This window comes from Leguminivora glycinivorella, chromosome 26 (genome assembly GCF_023078275.1).
Source record: "Leguminivora glycinivorella isolate SPB_JAAS2020 chromosome 26, LegGlyc_1.1, whole genome shotgun sequence".
In the NCBI taxonomy this organism is placed as follows: Eukaryota; Metazoa; Arthropoda; class Insecta; order Lepidoptera; family Tortricidae; genus Leguminivora; species Leguminivora glycinivorella.
This window is the reverse complement of record NC_062996.1, coordinates 5562962-5585889: the sequence shown is the minus strand read 5'-3', so window position 1 is coordinate 5585889 and position 22928 is coordinate 5562962. Positions and strand designations below refer to the sequence as shown.

General features: G+C 40.8%; 1 protein-coding gene across 1 annotated transcript in view; it reads right to left on the bottom strand.

Annotated features, from left to right (window-relative positions):
* The window catches only part of LOC125240022 (putative U5 small nuclear ribonucleoprotein 200 kDa helicase), a 90129-nt gene that overhangs the window by 18224 nt on the left and 48977 nt on the right, over positions 1-22928 (bottom strand). Inside the window, exons 21-31 of the mRNA XM_048147840.1 lie at positions 22541-22676; positions 19430-19661; positions 18605-18782; positions 17293-17399; positions 14650-14874; positions 13316-13429; positions 12141-12208; positions 11310-11484; positions 3950-4165; positions 2392-2492; positions 1114-1244 (exon numbers count right to left, since the gene is read on the bottom strand). Coding sequence (XP_048003797.1) covers positions 1114-1244; positions 2392-2492; positions 3950-4165; positions 11310-11484; positions 12141-12208; positions 13316-13429; positions 14650-14874; positions 17293-17399; positions 18605-18782; positions 19430-19661; positions 22541-22676 — 1683 coding nt within the window. The remainder of the gene's footprint in view (positions 1-1113; positions 1245-2391; positions 2493-3949; positions 4166-11309; positions 11485-12140; positions 12209-13315; positions 13430-14649; positions 14875-17292; positions 17400-18604; positions 18783-19429; positions 19662-22540; positions 22677-22928) is intronic.

The following is a 22928-nucleotide window of genomic DNA, read 5'->3' as shown; positions in this document are numbered from 1 at the left end:
GAAAGAGGCGCGTTCCTAGCACACATTCTAAGCTCGTGTAGGTGAACGCGTACCATGCTTGTATGAGTGAGATGTGACAGGTCGACTGTTCGCGTTTTTGACAGACGGTAACTGTGAGGTAACCGAGAGGGGGTGGGCGGCACTTTCAGCGGGGAGCGGGAGTGGCCATACTGTATGATAATACTCTTTATTATACTGTGCTGGTAGGGTTAAATGGGTTAAGGGAACAACGCCGAAAGCTAGAGGTCAGCTGATCAGTTCTAAAAATTGATATCTATATGAATTGTGTGTAACAATCGTGAATGTTCATATGAAAAATGTAGCTGGTCAATGGAAAGTGGTTACTCCGAGTGGACTTGGCTCCTATTCCTGCCAACAAACTGTCCTACAGTTTGGCGGAAAGTTTTATGTAAAAACTGTTTCACTTTTGTTGAATAAATAATTTAAAATTTAAAAAAAAAATATTTTTTTTTCCTTTCGGCTAAGCATTGCAATTATTAAGTATGGCATAACTTGACGCAACGAAAAACAAAAAACCGGCCAAGAGCGTGTCGGGCCACGCTCAGTGTAGGCTTCCGTAGTTTTCTGTATTTTTCTCAAAAACTACTGAACCTATCAAGTTCAAAACAATTTTCCTATAAAGTCTTTATAAAGTTCTACTTTTGTGATTTTTTTCGTATTTTTTAAACATATGGTTCAAAAGTTAGAGGGGGGGGGACACACTTTTTTTTTTCTTTGGGAGCGATTATTTCCGAAAATATTAATATTATCAAAAAACGATTTTAGTAAACCCGTATTCATTTTTAAATACCTATCTAACAATATATCACACGTTGGGTTGGAATGAAAAAAAAATATCAGTCCCCAGTTTACATGTAGTGGGGTACCCTAATAAAACATTTTTTTCCACTTTTTATTTTGGCACTTTGTCGGCGTGATTGATATACATTATTGGTACCAAATTTCAGCTTTCTAGTGCTAACGGTCACTGAGATTATCCGCGGACGGACGGACGGACGGACAGACAGACATGGCGAAACTATAAGGGTTCCTAGTTGACTACGGAACCCTAAAAAGTATAAAAAGTTCCTCTCTAACTTAAAGTTAACTTACCGATCTGTGAAGATATGTACCGCATCCGAGAGCATACCACCTCCAACACTGGACCCTCGTCTCCTCCCAACAGTTGTAGGGCATCCACGATGAAGAGGGAGACGGATTGAACGCTCTTTCGGACTTTCCATCTAAAAACCAAATGAAATAATTATGTGACGTGTGGTGACGGGTTAAGAATTTCACCATCCCCTTTCTTCCCGTGTATATCGTAGAAGTCGACTGTGGGATGTGGGTTAAATTGTGGCGTAGGCGAGACGCTGGCAACCTGTCACTGCAATGTCACAATTTAGATTTTTTCAACCCCTTTTTGCCAAGAGTGGCACTGAAATTTGAGTAGTTCATGTGCTCTGTCTACTCCTTTATGGGATATAGACGTGATTATATGTATGTAAAATAATTAATTAAATTTAGAAATTTTGAGGTAAAAATTCCAGTGCTTGACAGTGACCAGGTAAATCCCAATTTGAATTTTAAGTCGTTGCCAAATAAATGTGAAAGAAGGACAGAACTATTAGGCATTAGTGTGTCGAGCACTGGTACTTTTAACTTACTTAGAAAAAATAGAAATGCGACCCGCGAGAAAACGGCTTTTCATAAAAAAAAATCCTCATTTTCAAATTAATAATACATAGATGGAAAAGGATTTATCACAAAATAGAATCTTCTTCTTTCTTCTTCTTCTTTCTCCTGGCTATATTCCCATATCACTTGGGGTCAGCCCTCCTCGTACGTTTTCGCCACAACAGTCTATTTTGTGTTGTCACTTCGTCTACGTTATTGGCTTTCCCATTACACTAGCGCCCCTAGCGGCGAAATAAAACGCAATAGTCTCCATTGGTGATCTATAGGTACCAAAGACATATCATCACTACTGTCAGTGAAAAGAAAATTGTAGTTAGTATGTATGGAATGCATATAGACTTACTGCGTTTTAACTTTGAGAAGCAGCATGAGACGCGATTTTTTCAAAGTAGTGACGATATGTAACTCCGTATAGACGGATAAGGTCTAAGAAAAAAACGTATCTCAAAGCCATAGAGAAAAAGGTACGGTGGCCAAGATGGCGTTACACTTTTGGGGAAGGCTCGGCTAGATGGCGCTAATATTAATATTTGACATTTTAACACATATCAAGCTAAGAATATGGGCCAAATTGTCAAAACTGAGGTTCAAAAGTTTTCGAGAGATGGCAGTCTACGCACTGTGATTAGTGATTACACATTTTACTTTGACAGTAATTATCTATAATACTCGATCCTCTTTGTCTATACAGACCTTCGCGAGAGTACGTCCCACTTCTCAGCGGTAGTAATGATAATCTGTCCTTTGTTCAGCAGCTTGTGATCTGTTGCCGTCTCTCCTGTCAGTTGGACCACCTGTCAACAAATTATAAATAAAATTATTATAGGACATTCTTCCACAGATTGACTGAGTCCCACGGTAAGCTCAAGAAGGCTTGTGTTGCAGGAACTCAGACAACGATATTAATATACAAATACTTATATACATAGAAAACATCCATGACTCAGGAACAAGTATCTGTGTTCATCACACAAATAATAGTTATTTGTTATACAAGGGTGAAGTTGTTTTTTAACACATGAGAAGTAAAATACATTTGCATCCGAGTGTAACACAAAACTTTTCCCCTCACTATATCGAGGAAAGTACAACGCCAAAAGCGCGTTTATCACTGCTTCCAGTAGTTCCACAGGTGGTAAATCATCGTCATCACTAGATTCACTCACTTTTATCAATTAGAAGCAGAAAAATGACTATATTCAAGGTCAAATTACTTTATCCACTAGTGGATAAAATGCGTTTTTACCCGCTGGTATTGAATGACAAAACATGTGTTTCCGAGCTAGTGAGCGAGATTCTTCGTTAGTAGTTGTTGTAGAGTAGTAGTAGTTCGACAGTAAACTTGTCTATTATTGGAAATATTTCGCAAACATACACAAATCAGTGGTTTCGCAAATATTTCGTACATTCGCATTATGCGCTGCTTTTAAAGCCAGTTTCCACCACCGTGCATCATCATGTTGGAACATTATTCCTCCACCAGTTCAAAATTTAAAAATCAAAAGTCACTGCTGACCTCAAGGTTGAATCCATCCTGGCAAACTTATGGTACCAATCCGAGAAGACATATCAGCCAGCGCGTCCTTAGGCAGTAGATACAGGACTCTGCCCACGGCGTTACTCGACAACAGTCGTAGTAGGGCCAGTTGGGCGTCATCCATATATTACGTCACAGTGTAAGGGGGGGGAGGGGGTCATACTAAATGTGACAATCCCTGTTAAAGGGATACAAAAAAGCGTGACATAGGGGGGGGGGGGGGTCCAAAAACCTGAAATTTGGTGTGACGTAATATGTGGATGATCCCTTGACAGTATACTTGCCTACTACATATTTCGCCTAATGGTCTAATTCGTATTGTGTAGTGTACATACATATTTTACTTTCAAAGGGAGTTTCCGCTACCGTGCATCAAAATGTTGGAACAACATTCCGCCACCAAGTCATAAAGGTAACATTTTCTAAGTCGTCACTAACCTTTAGATTAAATCCATCTTGTGTAGCGAACTTATGGTACCAATCCGAGAACACGATATCAGCCAGCGCGTCCTTAGGCAGTAGATACACAACTCTGCCCGCGGCGTTACTTGACAGTATACTTGCCTACTACATATTTCGCCTACATGGTCCAATCCGTATTGTGTACATACATATTCTACTTTGAAAGGGAGTTTCCGCTACCGTGCATCAAAATGTTGGAACAACATTCCGCCACCAAGTCACAAAGGTAACATTTTCTAAGTCGTCACTAACCTTTAGATTAAATCCATCTTGTGTAGCGAACTTATGGTACCAATCCGAGAACACGATATCAGCCAGCGCGTCCTTAGGCAGTAGATATACTACTCTGCCCGCGGCGTTACTCGACAACAGTCGTAGTAGGGCCAGTTCAGCGATGACAGATTTGCCGGAACCGGATGGAGCGCCAACGAACACGTTGTCATCTGTGTTGTAAACTGCGTTGAACACCTGGACAGTAAATAAACACAATTTTATAAATATACAGAAAAAATGCCATAAACAACGGAAAATGGAGTCTTGGGTATGAAATTATGAGGAAGTCACTGTTAAGTAAGTTATGCGTTGCCAACATGCGTTGACAACAACAACAACAACATGACCAGACTCATTACTAAGTCCTCCAATGCCCGGGGCTGGAATAGAACCAGCGTCTTTGTTCAACTTTCGTATGAATATCGGTTTTTTAAAGAAACAACACTATTTTGTCTTTAGCTTCCGGTGTGTTTAGCCCGGCACTAATCATTTCCGGTAGCCATTACCTCACATTCTTTTCGCTCTCGATCTAACTTGCGAACGCGTCGCTGCATTAAAATTGCCATTTATTGCTAATTAAATAGTTAAAGTCACATTTTCCCAACAATTATCGTTAAATTAAGTTTAAACTCAGTGCTAGTCACATTATCAAAGTGGACAGGAAGAAAGCTCTGCTCCAAGAACAGTTCTGGGCTCGAGGAGACGGTAAGCCGGGCCCGCACGTGCGCCTTGCATACCAAGGCTGATGGTAAGCGAGCTGAAACCAACCCACTGGAACCTCATGCTAAAAGGTATGTGACATATGCACTGTTTTTTCCCCAGTAAGTTTTTGTTTAAAGCATTAAATTTCGAATTATCTTTGTCAATTTCGTCTTAAAGATATTTTATTAAATTACAGTCCGCTCAATTAGTTCATCATTAAACATTTGTTCCTTCGGCCGGATCCGTTGAAAAGTTACCTATTTTTAGTAAAATATCAAATTTGTCGTGTCGTAATATTTTTCTAATAAATTGGTGGGTAAAACTTTTAATTCTCGATTCGGTTAATGGCTGACCGGAAGTGTGACTTTTATAGTAGAATTTAGGTTGGTAGCAGTGTGACAGTTCGTTCAATCCGCTCATCTCGTTCGGTCTTAGTCTATGCTTTGGTGTATGGCAACAATTCGGTTGTCATCTCACCTGTCATTGTCAAAGTCAACTTCAAGTTAATTTTATTGAGTAACGTAAACTGTTTATTTATATTTTCGTTCTCGTTTTTCGATAAATCAACAGTGATTATTACGTGAAAAATGTCGGACATTGATGTGAGCAATAGAGACGTTGACATGGATAGGGTTGAACGCAATTACGCGGTTATGCGGTTAGAGTTAATCTTTGATTGTATAGATTTAGAGGGTTATGTCGCGGCCGACTTAAACCCAATAGTTGAAGACTTTCATCGTGCCCAAAAGGCTATAATGAAGAAAACAAAGGATGTAAATACGGAGTTCTCGGTTACTGTCGATTTTGAACAAAAAGTAAAGTCAATCTTGACAAGGTTAAGGAAAGCTGAGCCTGTCATTACAAGCAAACATGAAACTGTTGACAAACAAGATAGTAGTGATAATAATTCAGCGAAGTTACCTAAAATTGTTGTGAAACCATTTGATGGCTCCTTGCACAATTGGTTGTCATTTAAGGAACTCTTTGATTCTTTAATTCATAAAAGGAATATTTCGAACATTGAAAAGCTGCATTATCTTATGACATCGTGTCAAGGTAAGGCTTTAGATTTGATTAAGAATTACCCAATTTCGGACAACAGTTACATGGATGCTTACAATGCTTTAAACAAGTTTTACAATAGAAAACGGCAAATTGCCTTTGGGTACTATGAAAAGATTTTACTTTGTGAACAGGTGAAGACCAAGTCTTCAACTGAATTAGAAAAAGTTCATCGTGTTTTTAGAGAAACATTACAAGTGTTAGAAAGATTCGACTTACCCGATAAAAACTTTATGTTATTTCATCTGTTGTGGGGAAAATTGGACAAGGCGACTCGGGAGGCCTTCCTCCTCGAGTTCAATTCCAATGAAATTCCAAAGTTTGAATTGCTACAAGAGTTTGTTGAAAAACAAGTCCGCGCTCTGGAAGTAACGGAGGTTAAGCCCGTAACAAGTGCCAATAAAGGTAAAGGCAAGGTAACACTAGTTGCCACACAACAAAATATATGTGTTTTCTGTACTGAACTGCATAATTTAGAAAATTGTAAGAAGTTTAAGGTTTTAGACACTTCGGAGCGGTTTAAGGTGGTGAAAAACAAGGGCTTGTGTGTTTGTTGTTTCTCCAAAACTCATAAAGTTAAACAATGTCGATCGGATTGTCGGTGCAGTATATGCGGTTGTTCCCACAACACTTTATTACACTTTGGAAAAAGGGAACCGGCTTCGCCAGAGGCTGAACCAGCACCTCAGCCAACGGTGAGCGGTTTAAATAGCAAAGTGACTTTGACGTCGGTCCAAAGTAATGGATTAGTTTTATTTGCTACTGCTCGGGTAGCTGTTCGGGATAGTTCAGGTAATTATCAAATAGCTCGTGCTCTTTTGGACGGTGCTAGTGGTGTCAATTTTATTTCCCATGACTGTGCTCGAAGATTAGGTTTACAGGTAGATGATACTAGCGAGCCAATTACTGGAATTGGACTATCTGAAGTTGCACCTAAGGGTATGTTATCATGCTCTGTTAAACCTATTGGATCAGAAATGGTTAATTTTGACTTCCAAGCGTCAGTGCTTCCAGTTATCTGTCCGGAGCAACCATACTATAGAGTCAATACATCGGAATGGCATCACATTCAAGGTCTACCTCTCGCTGACCCTGACTTTGCGAAGCCGGGCCCAATAGATTTACTCTTAAATGCAGAGATCTTTGCATCTTCCATTTTAAGTGGTAAAAAGGAGGGCCGGAAGGGGCAGTCAAAGGCTTTGGAGACTGTTTTCGGATGGGTTCTGATGGGTGACTGTTATGCCTCTCGTACACAATCTTTCACTAATTGTCGGAAAGATTGTTTTTTCGTGTCGAATGCTTCACAATCAAACTTGTCGCTGTCGTTGGATGATTCTCTTAAAAGGTTCTGGGAACTAGAAAATATTTGTGGTCCGAGTAAACCTATCTTGTCGAAAGAGGATCAACTATGTGAAGATAACTTCCGTGCAAATTATTGTCGCACGAGTGAAGGCCGGTTCGAGGTACCTCTACCTTTCGTCGATCCTTCGAACAAGCCTACCTTTTCGCACACTCGTGAAATTGCAATGCGGAGATTTTTTTCGTTGGAACGCAAGCTTACAAAGCATGCGGATTTTCGTAAAGCTTATGCCTCCTTTATGGAAGAGTATGAGGTCAGTGGTCATATGGAGCAGGTTGCGCCGCCTGTCTCTAGTGTCGGGAATTTTAATTACATCCCACATCATGGTATTTTGCGCCCCGAATCTGTCAGTACACCTCTGAGAGCCGTTTTTGACGCAAGTTGTCGTGACAACAATGGGATTTCGCTTAATGATACACTACTAGCTGGACCTAAGTTACAAACTAATATTTTTGATGTCCTTACTAGGTTTCGATGGCATAAAATAGTCTTTACGGGTGACATAAAGGCCATGTATCGTCAAATCCTCGTGCCAAACGAGGACGCTGAGTATCAGCGGATATTGTGGCGACCTTCGACTGACGGCCCAGTTAAAGACTATCGTTTGCGGACGGTAACTTATGGTGTGAAATCGGCTCCGTATCAAGCTTTGCGCACAATAGCACAGATAGCGGAGGAGACTGCTGACTCCTATCCTGAAGGGTCACAAGTGCTTGGGAGAGACATTTATGTTGATGATGTCGTGACAGGCGCTGACTCTATTGAGCAAGCTTTAAAAATTAGATCAGATTTATCTGAAATTTTGTCGTCGGGTGGGTTCCATTTGAGAAAATGGACCTCCAACCATAAAGGTTTTATCGTTGACCTTCCATCTTCTGAGTTGTATTCGAGTGATTTTAAACATTTTGATGAACTTTCGGATTTGTCCCTTAAAATATTGGGATTGTTATGGCGTCCACAAACAGATTCGTTCCAATTTGAGGTTGCAACACCACGTGATCAGAAATGTACTAAACGTACTATTTTATCGAATATAGCGCGCATATATGACCCGCTAGGATTCTTATGTCCTGTCACGTTTCACGCTAAATATTTAATGCAGATCTTGTGGTCATCTGGGGTGCAATGGGACGATGATGTTCCAGAAGCAATCACATCAGAATGGATGAAATTTACCGATCAACTTCCGTCGTTGAAATCTGTCGTTATTCCCCGTCGCATCATCCATTCGTTTGTTTCATTACAATTGCATGGATTTTGTGATGCGTCGGAGCGTGGTTACGCTGCTGTCGTCTTCTGTCGTGTCGATGACACACAAGGCTCTACTTTTGTAGAGCTTTGCTGTGCCAAAAGTAAGGTTGCGCCTCTGCGTAAATTATCAATTCCTCGATTGGAACTGCAGGCTGCCGTGTTGTTGGCAGACCTGATGCAGTCAACACAAGAGGCATTAAAACCTCTCTATGTTGTTCAGGAAATATTTGCATGGTCAGACTCGACCGTAACGTTAGCTTGGATCAAGTCGTGCCCTTCACGCTGGAAAACATTTGTTGCAAATCGTGTGAGCCATATCCAGGATCTTGTTGCTCCTGATCGCTGGCGTCACGTCAGTACACACCACAATCCTGCTGATGCAGGATCCAGGGGGTTACTGCCTGAAGATTTGGTAGAGTGTGATATTTGGTGGAAGGGTCCGTCGTGGTTGGTAAAGGAAGAGAAGGATTGGCCTTGCTCACCTTTGCACGATCCAAGCAATGACTGTATTGTAGAGGAACAACGTATTTGTAGCTTACTCGTGACGGCCGATCCTAACTTAATTGATGAAGTCCTTAGCAGGTTCTCCTCGCTTTTCACATTAAAGCGTGTGCTAGCCTACTGTTTCCGTTTTTTACGGTCAGCTAAGGATGGAAAAGTTGTCGGATCTCTACAGTCAGCTGAAACCACTGCAGCTCTCATGTTTTTAGTAAAACATGTGCAGCTCACTTCGTTCAGTGTAGAGATCAATCAATTAAGGGAGGATCGTTTTAACGCATTGCCAAAGGGTTTGCGCAAGCTTTCATTATTCATTGACAGTCAGGGTATTGTCAGGGTGGGCGGTCGCTTGGCAAATTCTCCTATTAAATTTTCTGTCAAACATCCCATTTTATTGCCTCGCTCCCACCGACTCACTATTTTAATAATTGACGAATATCATAAAAGATTTTTACATCCAGGTGCCCAAACTTTACAAAATTTACTTGCGCAAACGTTTTGGATTTTGTCGCCAAAGCGAGCAATTCAGGCAGTGATTGGAGGCTGCGTGAAATGCTTTCGTGCCAATCCCTCCGCGGCATCTCCGCCGCTTATGGGAAATTTGCCTACTTTTCGCGTCTCGCAAATTAAACCTTTTTCGAGTGTCGCCATTGATTATGGAGGACCATTTGATATCGCTTTCGGTCGTGGCCGTGGTGCGAAAACGTACAAAGGTTACATCTGTGTTTTTGTATGTACTAGTACCAAAGCCATTCACATAGAGCTTGCTTCAGAGTTGTCGACAGAAGCTTTCCTCTGTGTTCTTAAACGGTTTGTCGCTCGTCGTGGTCGATGCAGTAACATTGTCTCTGACCAGGGTAGGAATTTTGTGGGCGCTAGTAACTATCTTGGTTCACTCATGAAAGGTGCTGCTGATGCCCAAGAAATTAAATTCTCGTTTAACCCTCCGGGTACGCCTCATTTTAACGGATTAGCTGAAGCCGGGATACGCTCGGTTAAGACTCACCTCGCACGGGTTGTAGGTAATCAAAGGTTAACCTTCGAGGAATTTTATACAATTCTGACTCAGATTGAGTCTATGCTCAACTCTCGTCCATTGACACCTCTTAGCTCGGATCCTAGTGATCTCTCAGCCTTAACTCCAGGCCATTTTTTAACTCTGGAACCGTTGTCGATTGTCCCAGAGGAAAATCTTGTAGATAAAAAAGTAAGTGTCTGTAATCGTTGGAAAATGATACAGAAAATGCATCAAGACTTCTGGCGTAGATGGCACGCTGAGTACGTCCATACTCTACAACAGAGGACTAAATGGAATAAAGTAAATACAAACATTGTCGTGGGTTCCTTGGTCTTGTTGATTAACGAACAGACAAGCCCTTTAAAATGGCCCCTTGGGCGCATCGTTGCTCTACATCCCGGAGTTGACGGTGTCTGTAGAGTGGTCACAATTCAAACTGCTACTGGTCAGTACAGAAGACCAGTTGTGAAGCTGTGTCCTTTACCACTTTCAAATTAACTTTCGTCGTTCTAGTATTATCACTTAGTTTAACATTATAGTTTTTAAGTAGTTTGTCGAACTCTAGCACTATTTGTAGAGTAAATATTGCATATTTAGGTGAGCGGTATGTTCAACTTTCGTATGAATATCGGTTTTTTAAAGAAACAACACTATTTTGTCTTTAGCTTCCGGTGTGTTTAGCCCGGCACTAATCATTTCCGGTAGCCATTACCTCACATTCTTTTCGCTCTCGATCTAACTTGCGAACGCGTCGCTGCATTAAAATTGCCATTTATTGCTAATTAAATAGTTAAAGTCACATTTTCCCAACAATTATCGTTAAATTAAGTTTAAACTCAGTGCTAGTCACATTATCAAAGTGGACAGGAAGAAAGCTCTGCTCCAAGAACAGTTCTGGGCTCGAGGAGACGGTAAGCCGGGCCCGCACGTGCGCCTTGCATACCAAGGCTGATGGTAAGCGAGCTGAAACCAACCCACTGGAACCTCATGCTAAAAGGTATGTGACATATGCACTGTTTTTTCCCCAGTAAGTTTTTGTTTAAAGCATTAAATTTCGAATTATCTTTGTCAATTTCGTCTTAAAGATATTTTATTAAATTACAGTCCGCTCAATTAGTTCATCATTAAACAGTCTTACATTTAGGGTTGCGTAGCTCAGTTGGAGTGATTGAACGATTTCAAAGGTTACAGGTTCAAATCTCGACTCCACTTTATAAATAACTATGTTTTATATTGATACCTGAGTCTGCACAGGGCTGAATTGTTTGAACTCATGCAGTTTCTCAAAATTAGAGTTCCGGAGAGCGGAGACTGGCAAAGGCTGTTAGGTCCAGTAACTCACGTCAGTGGCAGATCCCTTTCCGGCAAGATTAAATGTTGGAACGAGACGGTTAGATGTGTCTCTGAAGCTTGAAAGAGACAACTACAGTAGTTATATAAGTGCATACCTGAGTTTGGACCGGGTTGAATTGTTTGAATTCATACAGCTTCTCAAACTTAGGGTTCCGGAGAGCGGAGACGGGTAACGGCTGAAGATCCAACAGCTCGGTCGGAGGAAGATTCTTCTCGGGCAAGATTAGATGTTGGAACGAGACGGGGAGTTGGGTCTCTGCTGCTATCCATCTGATAACAAGGAAAGTACATTGAACTACAGTATGGGGTTCTTCAAAAAAGGAGTGTACAAGTTTCTAATGGGTCGGCAACGCGCACGTGACATCCTTAGAGTTGCAGGCGTCCATAGGTTACGGTGACCGCTTTCCATCAGGCGGGCCGTATACCTGTTTGCCACCGACGTGGTATAAAAAAAAACATTAGGATAAAAATGCGAAAAATACACGAATGACGAATTCCGTATACGCACCTGTATATACACATAAAGACTAGTGCGATAAAACTGCATATGTACTGTAAATTCAATTTAATTCACAATTTTATTCAATAAATAAATAATAAATAAATATTGGGAGACACCTTACACAGATCAACCTATTAGCCCCAAACTAAGCAAAGCTTGTACTATGGGTGCTAGGCGACGATATACATACTTATATAGATAAATAATACACCCATACTAATATTATAAATGGGAAAGTGTGTGTGTCTGGTTGTTTGTCCGTCTTTCACGGCCAACGGAGCGCCAAATTGACGTGATTTTTTAAGTGGAGATAGTTGAAGGGATGAAGAGTGACATAGGCTGCTTTTTGTCTCTTTCTAACGCGAGCGAAGCCGTTGGCAAAAGCTAGGCGGTCAACTTTTACAAATAACTGATATTTTGTTACCTGTCAGATACAACCCTAAGGAAGTATTGCGGCGGTAGGGGCTCAAACACTGGCACGAAAAGTTTGACCTAGAACAAACAAAAACATGGTTATAAAATTTATTAAATAGTGTCCACTAGTTATATAGGGTAGGCGTGTTCAGTGGATACATGTACAACTCAACATCATAGTGATTACACATTTTACTTGGTGTCCACTAGTTATATAGGGTAGGCGTGTTCAGTGGATACATGTACAACTCAACATCATAGTGTAAAATTGGAAAAAATGGATTAGTTACAATTGTCCCCTAGTCGAGATTTTCCCCGCTGTACTATACCTTATAGCTAAATCCTGATGGCTTTCCGGAGCGACTTAAAGACTCGAGTTTGCAATATCCTAAAGCCATGAGTTACACACAATGTTTTTCATCAGTTCATCCCATTTACATAAAAAAAAACTATGATTTTTTTGACCCCCGACGCAAAAACGACGTGGTGTTATAAATTTGACGTGTCTGTGTGTTTGTCTGTCTGTGGCATCGTAGCTCCCGAACGGATGATACAATTTAGATTTTTTTTTTGTTTGAAAGCTGAATTAGTCGGGAGTGTTCTTAGCCATGTTTCATAAAAATGGGTCCACTCTGTCGGGGGTTTTTTCAACATTTTAATTTTGTGGTTAGGTCATTAATGAGTCAAATATGGTACAAAAATTCTCATAACATAACTCAAAAAAATGTGTCTAAGTCCCGCTGCGTGCAATTGCACACTTACTGAACAAGATGTCGCTTCGCTCTGGTTCTATCGCATGTATAACGGGGAGTGCTCCGAGGAATTGTTCGGATTAATCCCTACCGCTTCTTTCCGCCATCGCCCTACGCGACAACATTTCCATCGCCATCATTTAGTTTAGATGGCTGGCAGTCCTCAACTGTGCGTTTCTCCAGAAACTTCCTGCCCCGCACAGCTAAACTGTGGAATGAATTGTCGCCTGCGGTATTTCCGGACCGATACGACCTTCAAATTTTCAAGAAAAGAGCGTACACCCATCTTAAAGGCCGGCAACGCACCTCCAACACCTCTGGTGTTTCAGGTGTCCATGGGCGACGGTGATCGCTTACCATCAGGCGAACTGTCTGCTCGTTTGCCTCCTATCGCATAAAAAAAAACAAGAGTAATGAAAAGAATATTAGTTACCGTGTGTTCATCCTTGCAGTATTTCTCCTTAAGCAGTAGGAACTCGTGATGCAGAACCACTTCGGAATCCACATCTTCAACCAGGATCCAGAAAGCTTCCGATTGCCCGTGGATCTGTAAATGGAATACAATGTAAGATCACACGCGAAAAGGGTAAGTACAGTGCGAAAATAAGTCAGTGGTGATCCTGCCTGCTAAGCCGCGGTTCTGGATTCGAATCCCGGTATGGGCATTTGTATGACGAGCACAGATATTTGTTCCTGAGTCATGGGTGTTTTCTATGTATATAAGTATGTATTTATCTATTTAAGACGCTGACAACACCCAATGACCTTGACGCTAGCGTACACTGTCTATTCGCATGGGAGTAAGTGAGAGCGCGATGTCACTAAAACAGGGCGGAAAATACGAAAAAGACGGAAAAATATTAAAATAAAATAGAAAGAATCATTATTTGTGCAATCTGTTTCGACAGTGTTTTAGATATGTATATTTTTGTTATTGTAATTTTAATTAAAAACAACTAAGTGAATAATTGAACGACATAGAACCGTTAAATGACGAACTCGAGACCAATCTTTGTAATTTTTCTCTATCGAGCCGATTTCGTTAAATCGTGTAACGAGTACGGCTATGTTCGTTGAAATATAATGAATAATAACATATAATTTACTTGCCTTGCTAAAACTAATAGTTTGTTTAAAAAAACTGCGCAAGTAACATCAATTTTGCGCAGTTGGGTGTTGTCAGCCCCTTAAGTATGTATATCGTCGCCCAGCACCCATCGTACAAGCTTTGCTTAGTTTGAGGCTAGGTTGATCTGTGTAACGGCCCAGCCACGACATTGGTCTAAGCGCGACAGCGGTGAGCGGCAGCCATACGTGCGAATGAAAAGTCCAATCGCTGTGTCTCGCTCCGATGTATGGGCGCCGCTCACCGCTGTCGCGCTTAGACCAATGTCGTGGCTGAGCCGTTAGGTGTCCCCAATATTTAAGGAAAGTCTTTTCGCACTACATAGTATTGGTTTTACATGTATGTAAAATGAAAAACAGGGTATGATACAAGTGAAATCAGCTTTATTCAAACGATTTGCTACTTTGGACTTTAACCGAAGAGCTGGCAGCTTTCTCACGGAATGTCCAGCATTGTAATACAACAAGCAAAAGCTAGCACCCTTGGTACAATGCCCTTAAGGACATATGTACCTAATATTTAAGCTATTTGTTATGCATAGTCTTAGTTTCCGTATGTGTCAGATAAATATTGAAACTGGTGATGGCCGTATTTGTGTATCATTTTGCCAAGTTTCGACGTCCGCTAATATAGCAGCTTACCTTTTCATCCCAATGGAAGTCAGGAGTAATTGTTAGTTGTACTCTCAGCGTGCTTCTAGTGATCGGTTGTATGTGTGTGGAGAGCTCTAGTTTCGGAAACTGGTGAACGTATTTGTGGATCATTTTGCCGAGTTTCGGTGCTCGGACAAGTTCGCCTATTTCGTTGGGTCCAAGTTCGTAGAGTTTCTCCCAGGGGAAGTTTTTCTTTTCTAGTTTCTTTATCACCTGTGAATAAAGGTTAATAGTTAGCAGAGTGAAGTAAATATGGATGTAATGTTATGTTAATATTAATATACTTGATATCAAAGTCATATTTATGTAACTCCGTATAGACGGATAAAGTCTAAGAAAAAAACGTACCTCAAAGCCCTAGATAAAAAGGTACGGTGACGTAGATGGCGTTACACCTTTGGGGAACGCTCGGCTAGATGGCGGTAATATTAATATTTGACATTTTAACACATATCAAGCTAACAATATGGGCCAAATTGTCAAAACCGGGGTGCAAAAGTTTTAAGCCTGTGTCGAGAGATGGCAGTCTATACACTGTGATTACATGTTTTACTTTGACAGTAACTCTCTATAATACTCGATCCTCTTTGCTTGATATAAATGTTTCTTGACTATACAGTGTGTATTTTGATAGCGGGTCAGTAAGGGCAGCTATGAGATCCCGTGGTCCTACGCGAAAATGGTCTAACAAGGCCATCCCTCGATTTCAAATTGATGAAAAATGGCACTTACAGATTTTGGAAAAAACATACAGGGTGCGAGAAAAAGGTAATTTTTGACAAACTTATTTTTTTTTACCCCAATCGATCCCATTCCTATCCAGAATCAAAAGCTTGTATGGGACCAAAAAAGATTTCCGGCTAGAAAAGTCACAAATCACGAAAAACTTTTCCCATTCCCATTTGTATGAAAAAAAAATTTTTTTTTTCACATGGTGTTTTTCTGATGCCAATGGATTCCTTCCTATTCAGTATCGATAGTTTCTTTGGGCTCAAGTTGCGGTAATGTAGGTACCAAAGAGGATCGAGTATTACAGACAATTACTGTCAAAGTAAAATGTGTAATCACAGTGCATAGACTGCCATCTCTCGTCACAGGCTTAAAACTTTTGAACCTCCGGTTTGACAATTTGGCCCATCTTAGCTTAGAATAAATTTAAAAGTGGAAAATGTCTGCCTTGGGTGAGATTTGGCCCATCTCCTTAGCTTAAAATGTCAAATATTAATATTAGCGCCATCTAGCCGAGCGTTCCCCAAGGGTGTAACGCCATCTAGGCCACCGTACCTTTTCCTGTATGGTTTTGAGGTACGTTTTTAGGGTTCCGTAGTCAACTAGGAACCCTACCCTTATAGTTTCGCCATGTCTGTCTGTCCGTCCGTCCGTCCGTCCGTCCGTCCGCGGATAATCTCAGTAACCGTAAGCACTAGAAAGCTGAAATTTGGTACCAATATGTATATCAATCACGCCAACAAAGTGCAAAAATAAAAAATGGAAAAAAATGTTTTATTAGGGTACCCCCCCTACATGTATAGTGGGGGCTGATATTTTTTTTCATTCCAACCCCAACGTGTGATATATTGTTGGATAGGTATTTAAAAATGAATAAGGGTTTACTAAGATCGTATTTTGATAATATTAATATTTTCGGAAATAATCGCTCCTAAAGGAAAAAAAAGTGCGTCCCCCCCCCCTCTTAACATTTGAACCATATGTTTAAAAAATATGAAAAAAATCACAAAAGTGGAACTTTATAAAGACTTTATAGGAAAATTGTTTTGAACTTGATAGGTTCAGTAGTTTTTGAGAAAAATACGGAAAACTACGGAACCCTACACTGAGCGTGGCCCGACACGCTCTTGGCCGGTTTTTTTTCTTAGGGCCGGTTGCATCAAACCATCTGTCACCGTTCAAACGTTCGTTAAATTGTATTGTATGGGAAGTTCAATAGACATCAGCTGCGTTACGAAGATGCGTCTGTCAAATGTGGTTGATGCAACTGGCCCTTAGACTTTATCTGTCTATACATATCGTCACTTTTAAAAAAACTTGTATCTTCGTCTGTCAATGAAATAGTTATTTGTTATACAAGGGGGCAAAGTTGTATTTTAACGCCGAGTGTGGAATTGAAAAACGAGCAAGTGAAAGGATTCTATAGTTGAACCACGAGCGAAGCGAGTGGTTCGAGAATAGAATCCTGAACTTGCGAGTTTTTTAACACACGAGAAGTAAAATACATTTGCACCCGAGTGTAACACAAAACTTTTCCCCTCACTATAGCGAGGAAACTACAACGCAAAAAATGCGCTTATCACTGCTTCCAGTAGTTCCACAGGTGGTAAATCATCTTTATTACTAGATTCACCTACTTTTATCAATTTTAAAGCAGTTAATTTGACTTTATTCAAGGTCAAATTACTTTACCCACTAGTGGATAAAATGCGTTTTTACCCGCTGGTATTAAAGGACAAAACACGTGTTTCCGAGCTAGTGAGGGGAAAACAAAATTGTAGTAAGTATGTATGGAATGCATATAGACTTACTGCGTTTTAACTTTGAGGAACAGCGTGAGATACGAGATTTTTTTAAAGTAGTGACGATATGTCTTTGGCTTGAGTAAGGATGTTTGTTTACCTCTTCAGGCATCTTCCGGAACTGTCGAAGTGGCGACATGGATTGCCACATGCGTCGGTCCACCATCTTGCAGAGCGCTAGCGTCTTGTCCACCAGCTGGGCCCAGCCTGTCAAATTATAGTGAAATTTATTCATATTAACAAATACAATTAATACAATTATATTTATATATTTTCTAAGATGTTGGCACCACTGTAGATGGCCTAAAAAACAGCTAAGGTACAGCGGGCCAATTTCGACTGGGGGGGACCAATGCAACTGATCCCATCTTTTTCATGTTTTACAATGCTTGTGTTATTTTATTAATTAGAGTGTCCACAGGTTATACATGTGGAACTCAACAGTGTAATAATGGAAAAAATGGATCAGTTACAATTGCCACCCAGTGGGGATTTACCCCGCTTTACCTTTATGTTTATTTATAAAACAATAAAACATTCTAATATGCACAGGTATTTTAAGGTCTTATGTTTGTGTTTTTGAAAACAGTTTAATATTGTACTTTTTATCACTGAAGGTTTTTGGAAAGACGGCTGACAGACGCTAACATTATGTTGTATGTTCTTACCTCTATGGAGCACTATCTCAAAAATGGCCCGCAGCAGGCGACTGGCAGACTGGGTGACATATACTATGCCTGCCATTAGAGCAAAACCTAGATTCTACACGCATATATAGCTGTATGTCCTCACCTCTGTGGAGCACTATTTCAAAAATGGCCCGCAGCAGACGACTGGCAGACTGAGTAACGTACACCATGTCTGCCATTAGAGCAAAACCTAGATTCTACACGCATATATAGCTGTATGTCCTCACCTCTGTGGAGCACTATCTCAAAAATGGCCCGTAGCAGGCGACTGGCAGACTGGGTAACATACACCATGTCTGCCATTAGAGCAAAACCTAGATTCTACACGCATATATAGCTGTATGTCCTCACCTCTGTGGAGCACTATCTCAAAAATGGCCCGCAGCAGGCGACTGGCAGACTGGGTAACGTACACCATGTCTGCCATTAGAGCAAAACCTAGATTCTACACGCATATATAGCTGTATGTTCTCACCTCTGTGGAACACTATCTCAAAAATGGCCCGCAGCAGGCGACTGGCAGACTGGGTAACGTACACCATATCTGCCATTAGAGCAAACCCTAGATTCTACACGCATGTATAGCTGTATGTCCTTACCTCTATGGAGCACTATCTCAAAAATGGCCCGCAGCAGGCGACTGGCAGACTGGGTAACGTACACCATATCTGCCATTAGAGCAAACCCTAGATTCTACACGCATGTATAGCTGTATGTCCTTACCTCTATGGAGCACTATCTCAAAAATGGCCCGCAGCAGGCGACTGGCAGACTGAGTAACATACACCATATCTGCCATTAGAGCGAATCCTTCTAGCTTCAGCTGGGATATGTACGCTTGTAGTAACACGTTGACTTTGGCTGAAGGTTCTTCTATGCTTTCCTTTATTGGGATTGGTACCTGAGAAAGGAAAAAAATGGAAGTAAATTTTGGGATCCAGTGAACCAAGATTGGCGAGACCATATGATTGAAATGTGTATATCGATGTTTGAAACATACATACATATAATCACGCCTGTATCCCATAAAGGGGTAGGCAGAGCACATGAACTACTAAGTTTCAGTGCCACTCTTGGCAAAAAGGGGTTGAAAGAAATCCAATTTGTGACATTGCAGTGACAGGTTGCCAGCCTCTCGCCTACGCCACAATTGAACCCATATCCCAGAGTCGACTTCTACGACATCCACAGGAAGAAAGGGGGTGGTGAAATTCTTAACCCGTCACCACACGGGTCTGGCCTGGGGTCCGCTTTGACAGCTAATCCCAAGATTTGGCATAATACAAAGCAGAAAATAATACAACACACAAGAAAGAGCTTATCACTAGTACAAAGGCGAACTTATCCCTTTAAGGGATCTCTTCCAGTTAACCTTTGAGCAATTGAAGGAGAATTGGAGATGGTGGGCATACAGTACAAACATGCATTACTACTAAACCTTCTATGCAAGTATGTATAGCTGTACTCGTATATCCTTACCATGGCATGTAGGTATGTAGGTGTGTTCCTGGGCATGTAGGTATGTATAGGAATATATGAAAAACTTACTCTTTCCATCAGCTTGTGTAGTTCCAGCTTCTCTTCCTCTCTAACAGTAATATTTTTGAACTCGGCAGACAGAGAGAACACGCGGAACAGTTCTATCTCTCCTAGCGTAGGTTTCAGCAGTTGGTTGTATGACTGCATGGTTTCGTACGTGCAGTAGAAATGTGAGGCGATGCGACCGAGTTCGGTCGGTTGGAAATGGCCGGATTTCCGCTCGTATTTGATAAGTCCGGCCCTGGAAATAGTAAGAAAATAAGAGTTTTCAATGATTCACGTGTAAGATTACATAATTTTAGCATTATCACAGAATATATAGTAGTACAAGTACAGAAGGCCCACTGCTTTGAAGTTCACGAAATGCCGCCTTTTTAAATGCCTACAAAATGATAACAAAGAAACGAGCCGCACGTGCGCAGCGTCGGACGTTAGGGTTGCCTATGGATTAAAAAATAATAATACTCAAATAAAATGTTATGCTATTATATTCACGTCTTGGGTACTTTCTAGGTATATATACAGTATTTATATATTTTTGTTTAAGTCCCAACGTCACAAGCCTGATTGAAAGTTTCCGTGGGGCATAAATGACATAGTCAATAGTAGATCTGTGTAAGATGGTCCTATTTTATTCATGACGTTTATTTAACTAAGCATTATTAGCCATTCCACACGCGGATATCGCATATGAACCTTTAAAAAAACTCGCGACGTATAGTAACAATAGAAAGTGCGAACGTGCGTTCTTGTAGCGCGGCGATGGAATCGCGGAGTGAGCCGCCCCTGGCATTATTTGGAAAAGATTTCAATAAATAAATAATTGAATAATCATTGTTGAATCAATAATTCATAAAAAGTAAAGTGATTGATTATTAACATTGGTAAGATTGAAGGTGGTTGAGAAAATGGCATGGCGGCTAACGGGCATTCGGTGACAGTGAGGGACGGAGTGAGGTTGGTTGTCTGGTGGATTGTCGTTGAAAGTTAGTTGGATTGTAATATTGTGCAGAATAAATATGGATTTGATACTGGAGAAGATTTTTACTATACACAGTTATTTTCATTAGAATTATATTGACCGGGACCATTGAGATTCACAAATATAAAAATTCAATGAATCCAGTGATTTCTTTGTGTAAAAAACCGGTGAAGTCAGAATTGAACAAACGTAGTAACACTGTGAGTGTAGTCTGTTTGGACAGACCATCGAGTGTGACTGCGTCCAGTGGTAACGCTGAAAGTGAACGCAGCTGACGCGCGGGAAGGAGGGTACATTTTTTTTATACTACGTCGGTGGCAAACAAGCACACGGCCCGCCTGATGTAAAGCGGTCACCGTAACCTATGGACGCCTGCAACTAAAAACAGTGTCACATGCGCATTGCCACCCCATTAGAAACTTGTACATTCCCTTTTGCTGTGTTAAGTACACAGCAAAAAGGAGTCTACAAGTTGTAAGGAGGGCGCTAGATCGCGCGCTGTCTACGCAACTTTGACATCCTTCATGCCTTCTTCAGTTTCCCGTGATCATGATGCATGCAACTGCGTCGAAATATCGGGAGCTCGACAAAAATCAAAAAGGTAATCACGGTCTATATCCCGGTCAATATAAATCTAGTAAGAAAATAGTTAACGAGCGATAAAAGATAACATAACACAAAATTAAAATTTTGAAAAAACCTCCGACATAGTGATCCAATTTTCTTGAAACATGGATAAGAACACTCCCGACTAATTCAGCTTTCAAACAAAAAAAAACTAAATCTAAATCAGTTCATCCGTTAGAGCTACGATACCACAAACTGACACACACACAGACAGACACAGACAGCAGATAGACACGTCAAACTTATAACACCCCGTCGTTTTTGCGTCGGGTGTTAAAAACTAACATTACGGATAGATTGTCTATGAATCGTATTGCTAAAATAAAAACCGGCCAAGAGCGTGTCGGGCCACGCTCAGTGTAGGGTTCCGTAGTTTTCCGTGTTTTTCTCAAAAACTACAGAACCTATCAAGTTCAAAACAATTTTCCTAGAAAGTCTTTATAAAGTTCTACTTTTGTGATTTTTTTCATATTTTTTAAACATATGGTTCAAAAGTTAGAGGGGGGTTGCACTTTTTTCCTTTAGGAGCGATTATTTCCGAAAATATTAATATTATCAAAAAACTATATTAGTAAACCCTTATTCATTTTTAAATACCTATCCAACAATATATCACACGTTGGGGTTGGAATGAAAAAAAAATACCAGCCCCCACTTTACATGTATGGGGGGTACCCTAATAAAATTTTTTTTTCCATTTTTTATTTTTGCAATTTGTTGGCGTGATTGATATACATATTGGTACCAAATTTCAGCTTTCTAGTGCTAACGGTTACTGAGATTATCCGCGGACGGACGGACGGACGGACAGACAGACATGGCGAAACTATAAGGGTTCCTAGTTGACTACGGAACCCTAAAAACTTAACGTCACTATTGTTTGCGTGATAAGACAGTCACCGGCATCAAGAAGTGACGGTTTCTGTACCTTGTCGCTTTTAATCGTTTGACAATTTCATATGATATTTCAAACAAGACGTTAATATGATATAGGTACATAAATCATCACTTATTTATGCCGGTAACTGGACAAGTTCAAGTAGGACACTTCAGTTTACATACAAGTAGTGTCTCTTGTAAAATTTATTACATTTAGTTTTTCCATTAATGTTTTTTTTATACTACGTCGGTGGCAAACAAGCATACGGCCCGCCTGATGTAAAGCGGTCACCGTAACCCTGCAACTCAAACAGTGTCACATGCGCGTTGCCACCCCATTAGAAACTTGTACATTCCCTTTTGCTGTGTTAAGTACACAGCAAAAAGGAGTGTACAAGTTTTAAAGAGGGTTCGGGTTGCCGACGACTCAAAGGACAATAGACGGAACAAGTTAGTTCCGTAAGTCCTCCCGTCATCAGCACACCGCACCCTCGTTGAGCTCTGGCAGCCTTACTCACCAGGAACACAACACTATGAGTAGGGTCTAGTGCTATTTGGCTGCGGTTTTGTAAACTGTCTGTCTGTCGTACTGAAATCTAAATATTTATAAAATAAATACCTAAAAAACTTACTTATCTAACAAGCTAGCGGCGGTGTGTATCAAGTCAGCCCTGTGCAACTCTAGAAGGTTGTCATCTTGCATTTTCTCCGGCGTGATGCCGTAGAGAGCCGGTTCTCGCATCATCCGAATGTATAAGTATGTGTATCCTGTAATAAATATGGATTATCAACAGAAATCGTATATTTTCTAGTAATTCCGGTGCAGTAAAGTAGAAATAAAGGAGTTTATATAAACATTTTGTAGATCCGGTGACCGGATGACCAAAAAAAATGGCGAATCTGGCTATATTACCCGATTCGCAGGATTTACGGCCTAGCCACGACAATGGTCTACAATGGTCTAAGGCGGCGAGCGGCAGGTGCGAATGCCCATCGCTGTGTCTCGCTCCAATGTATGGC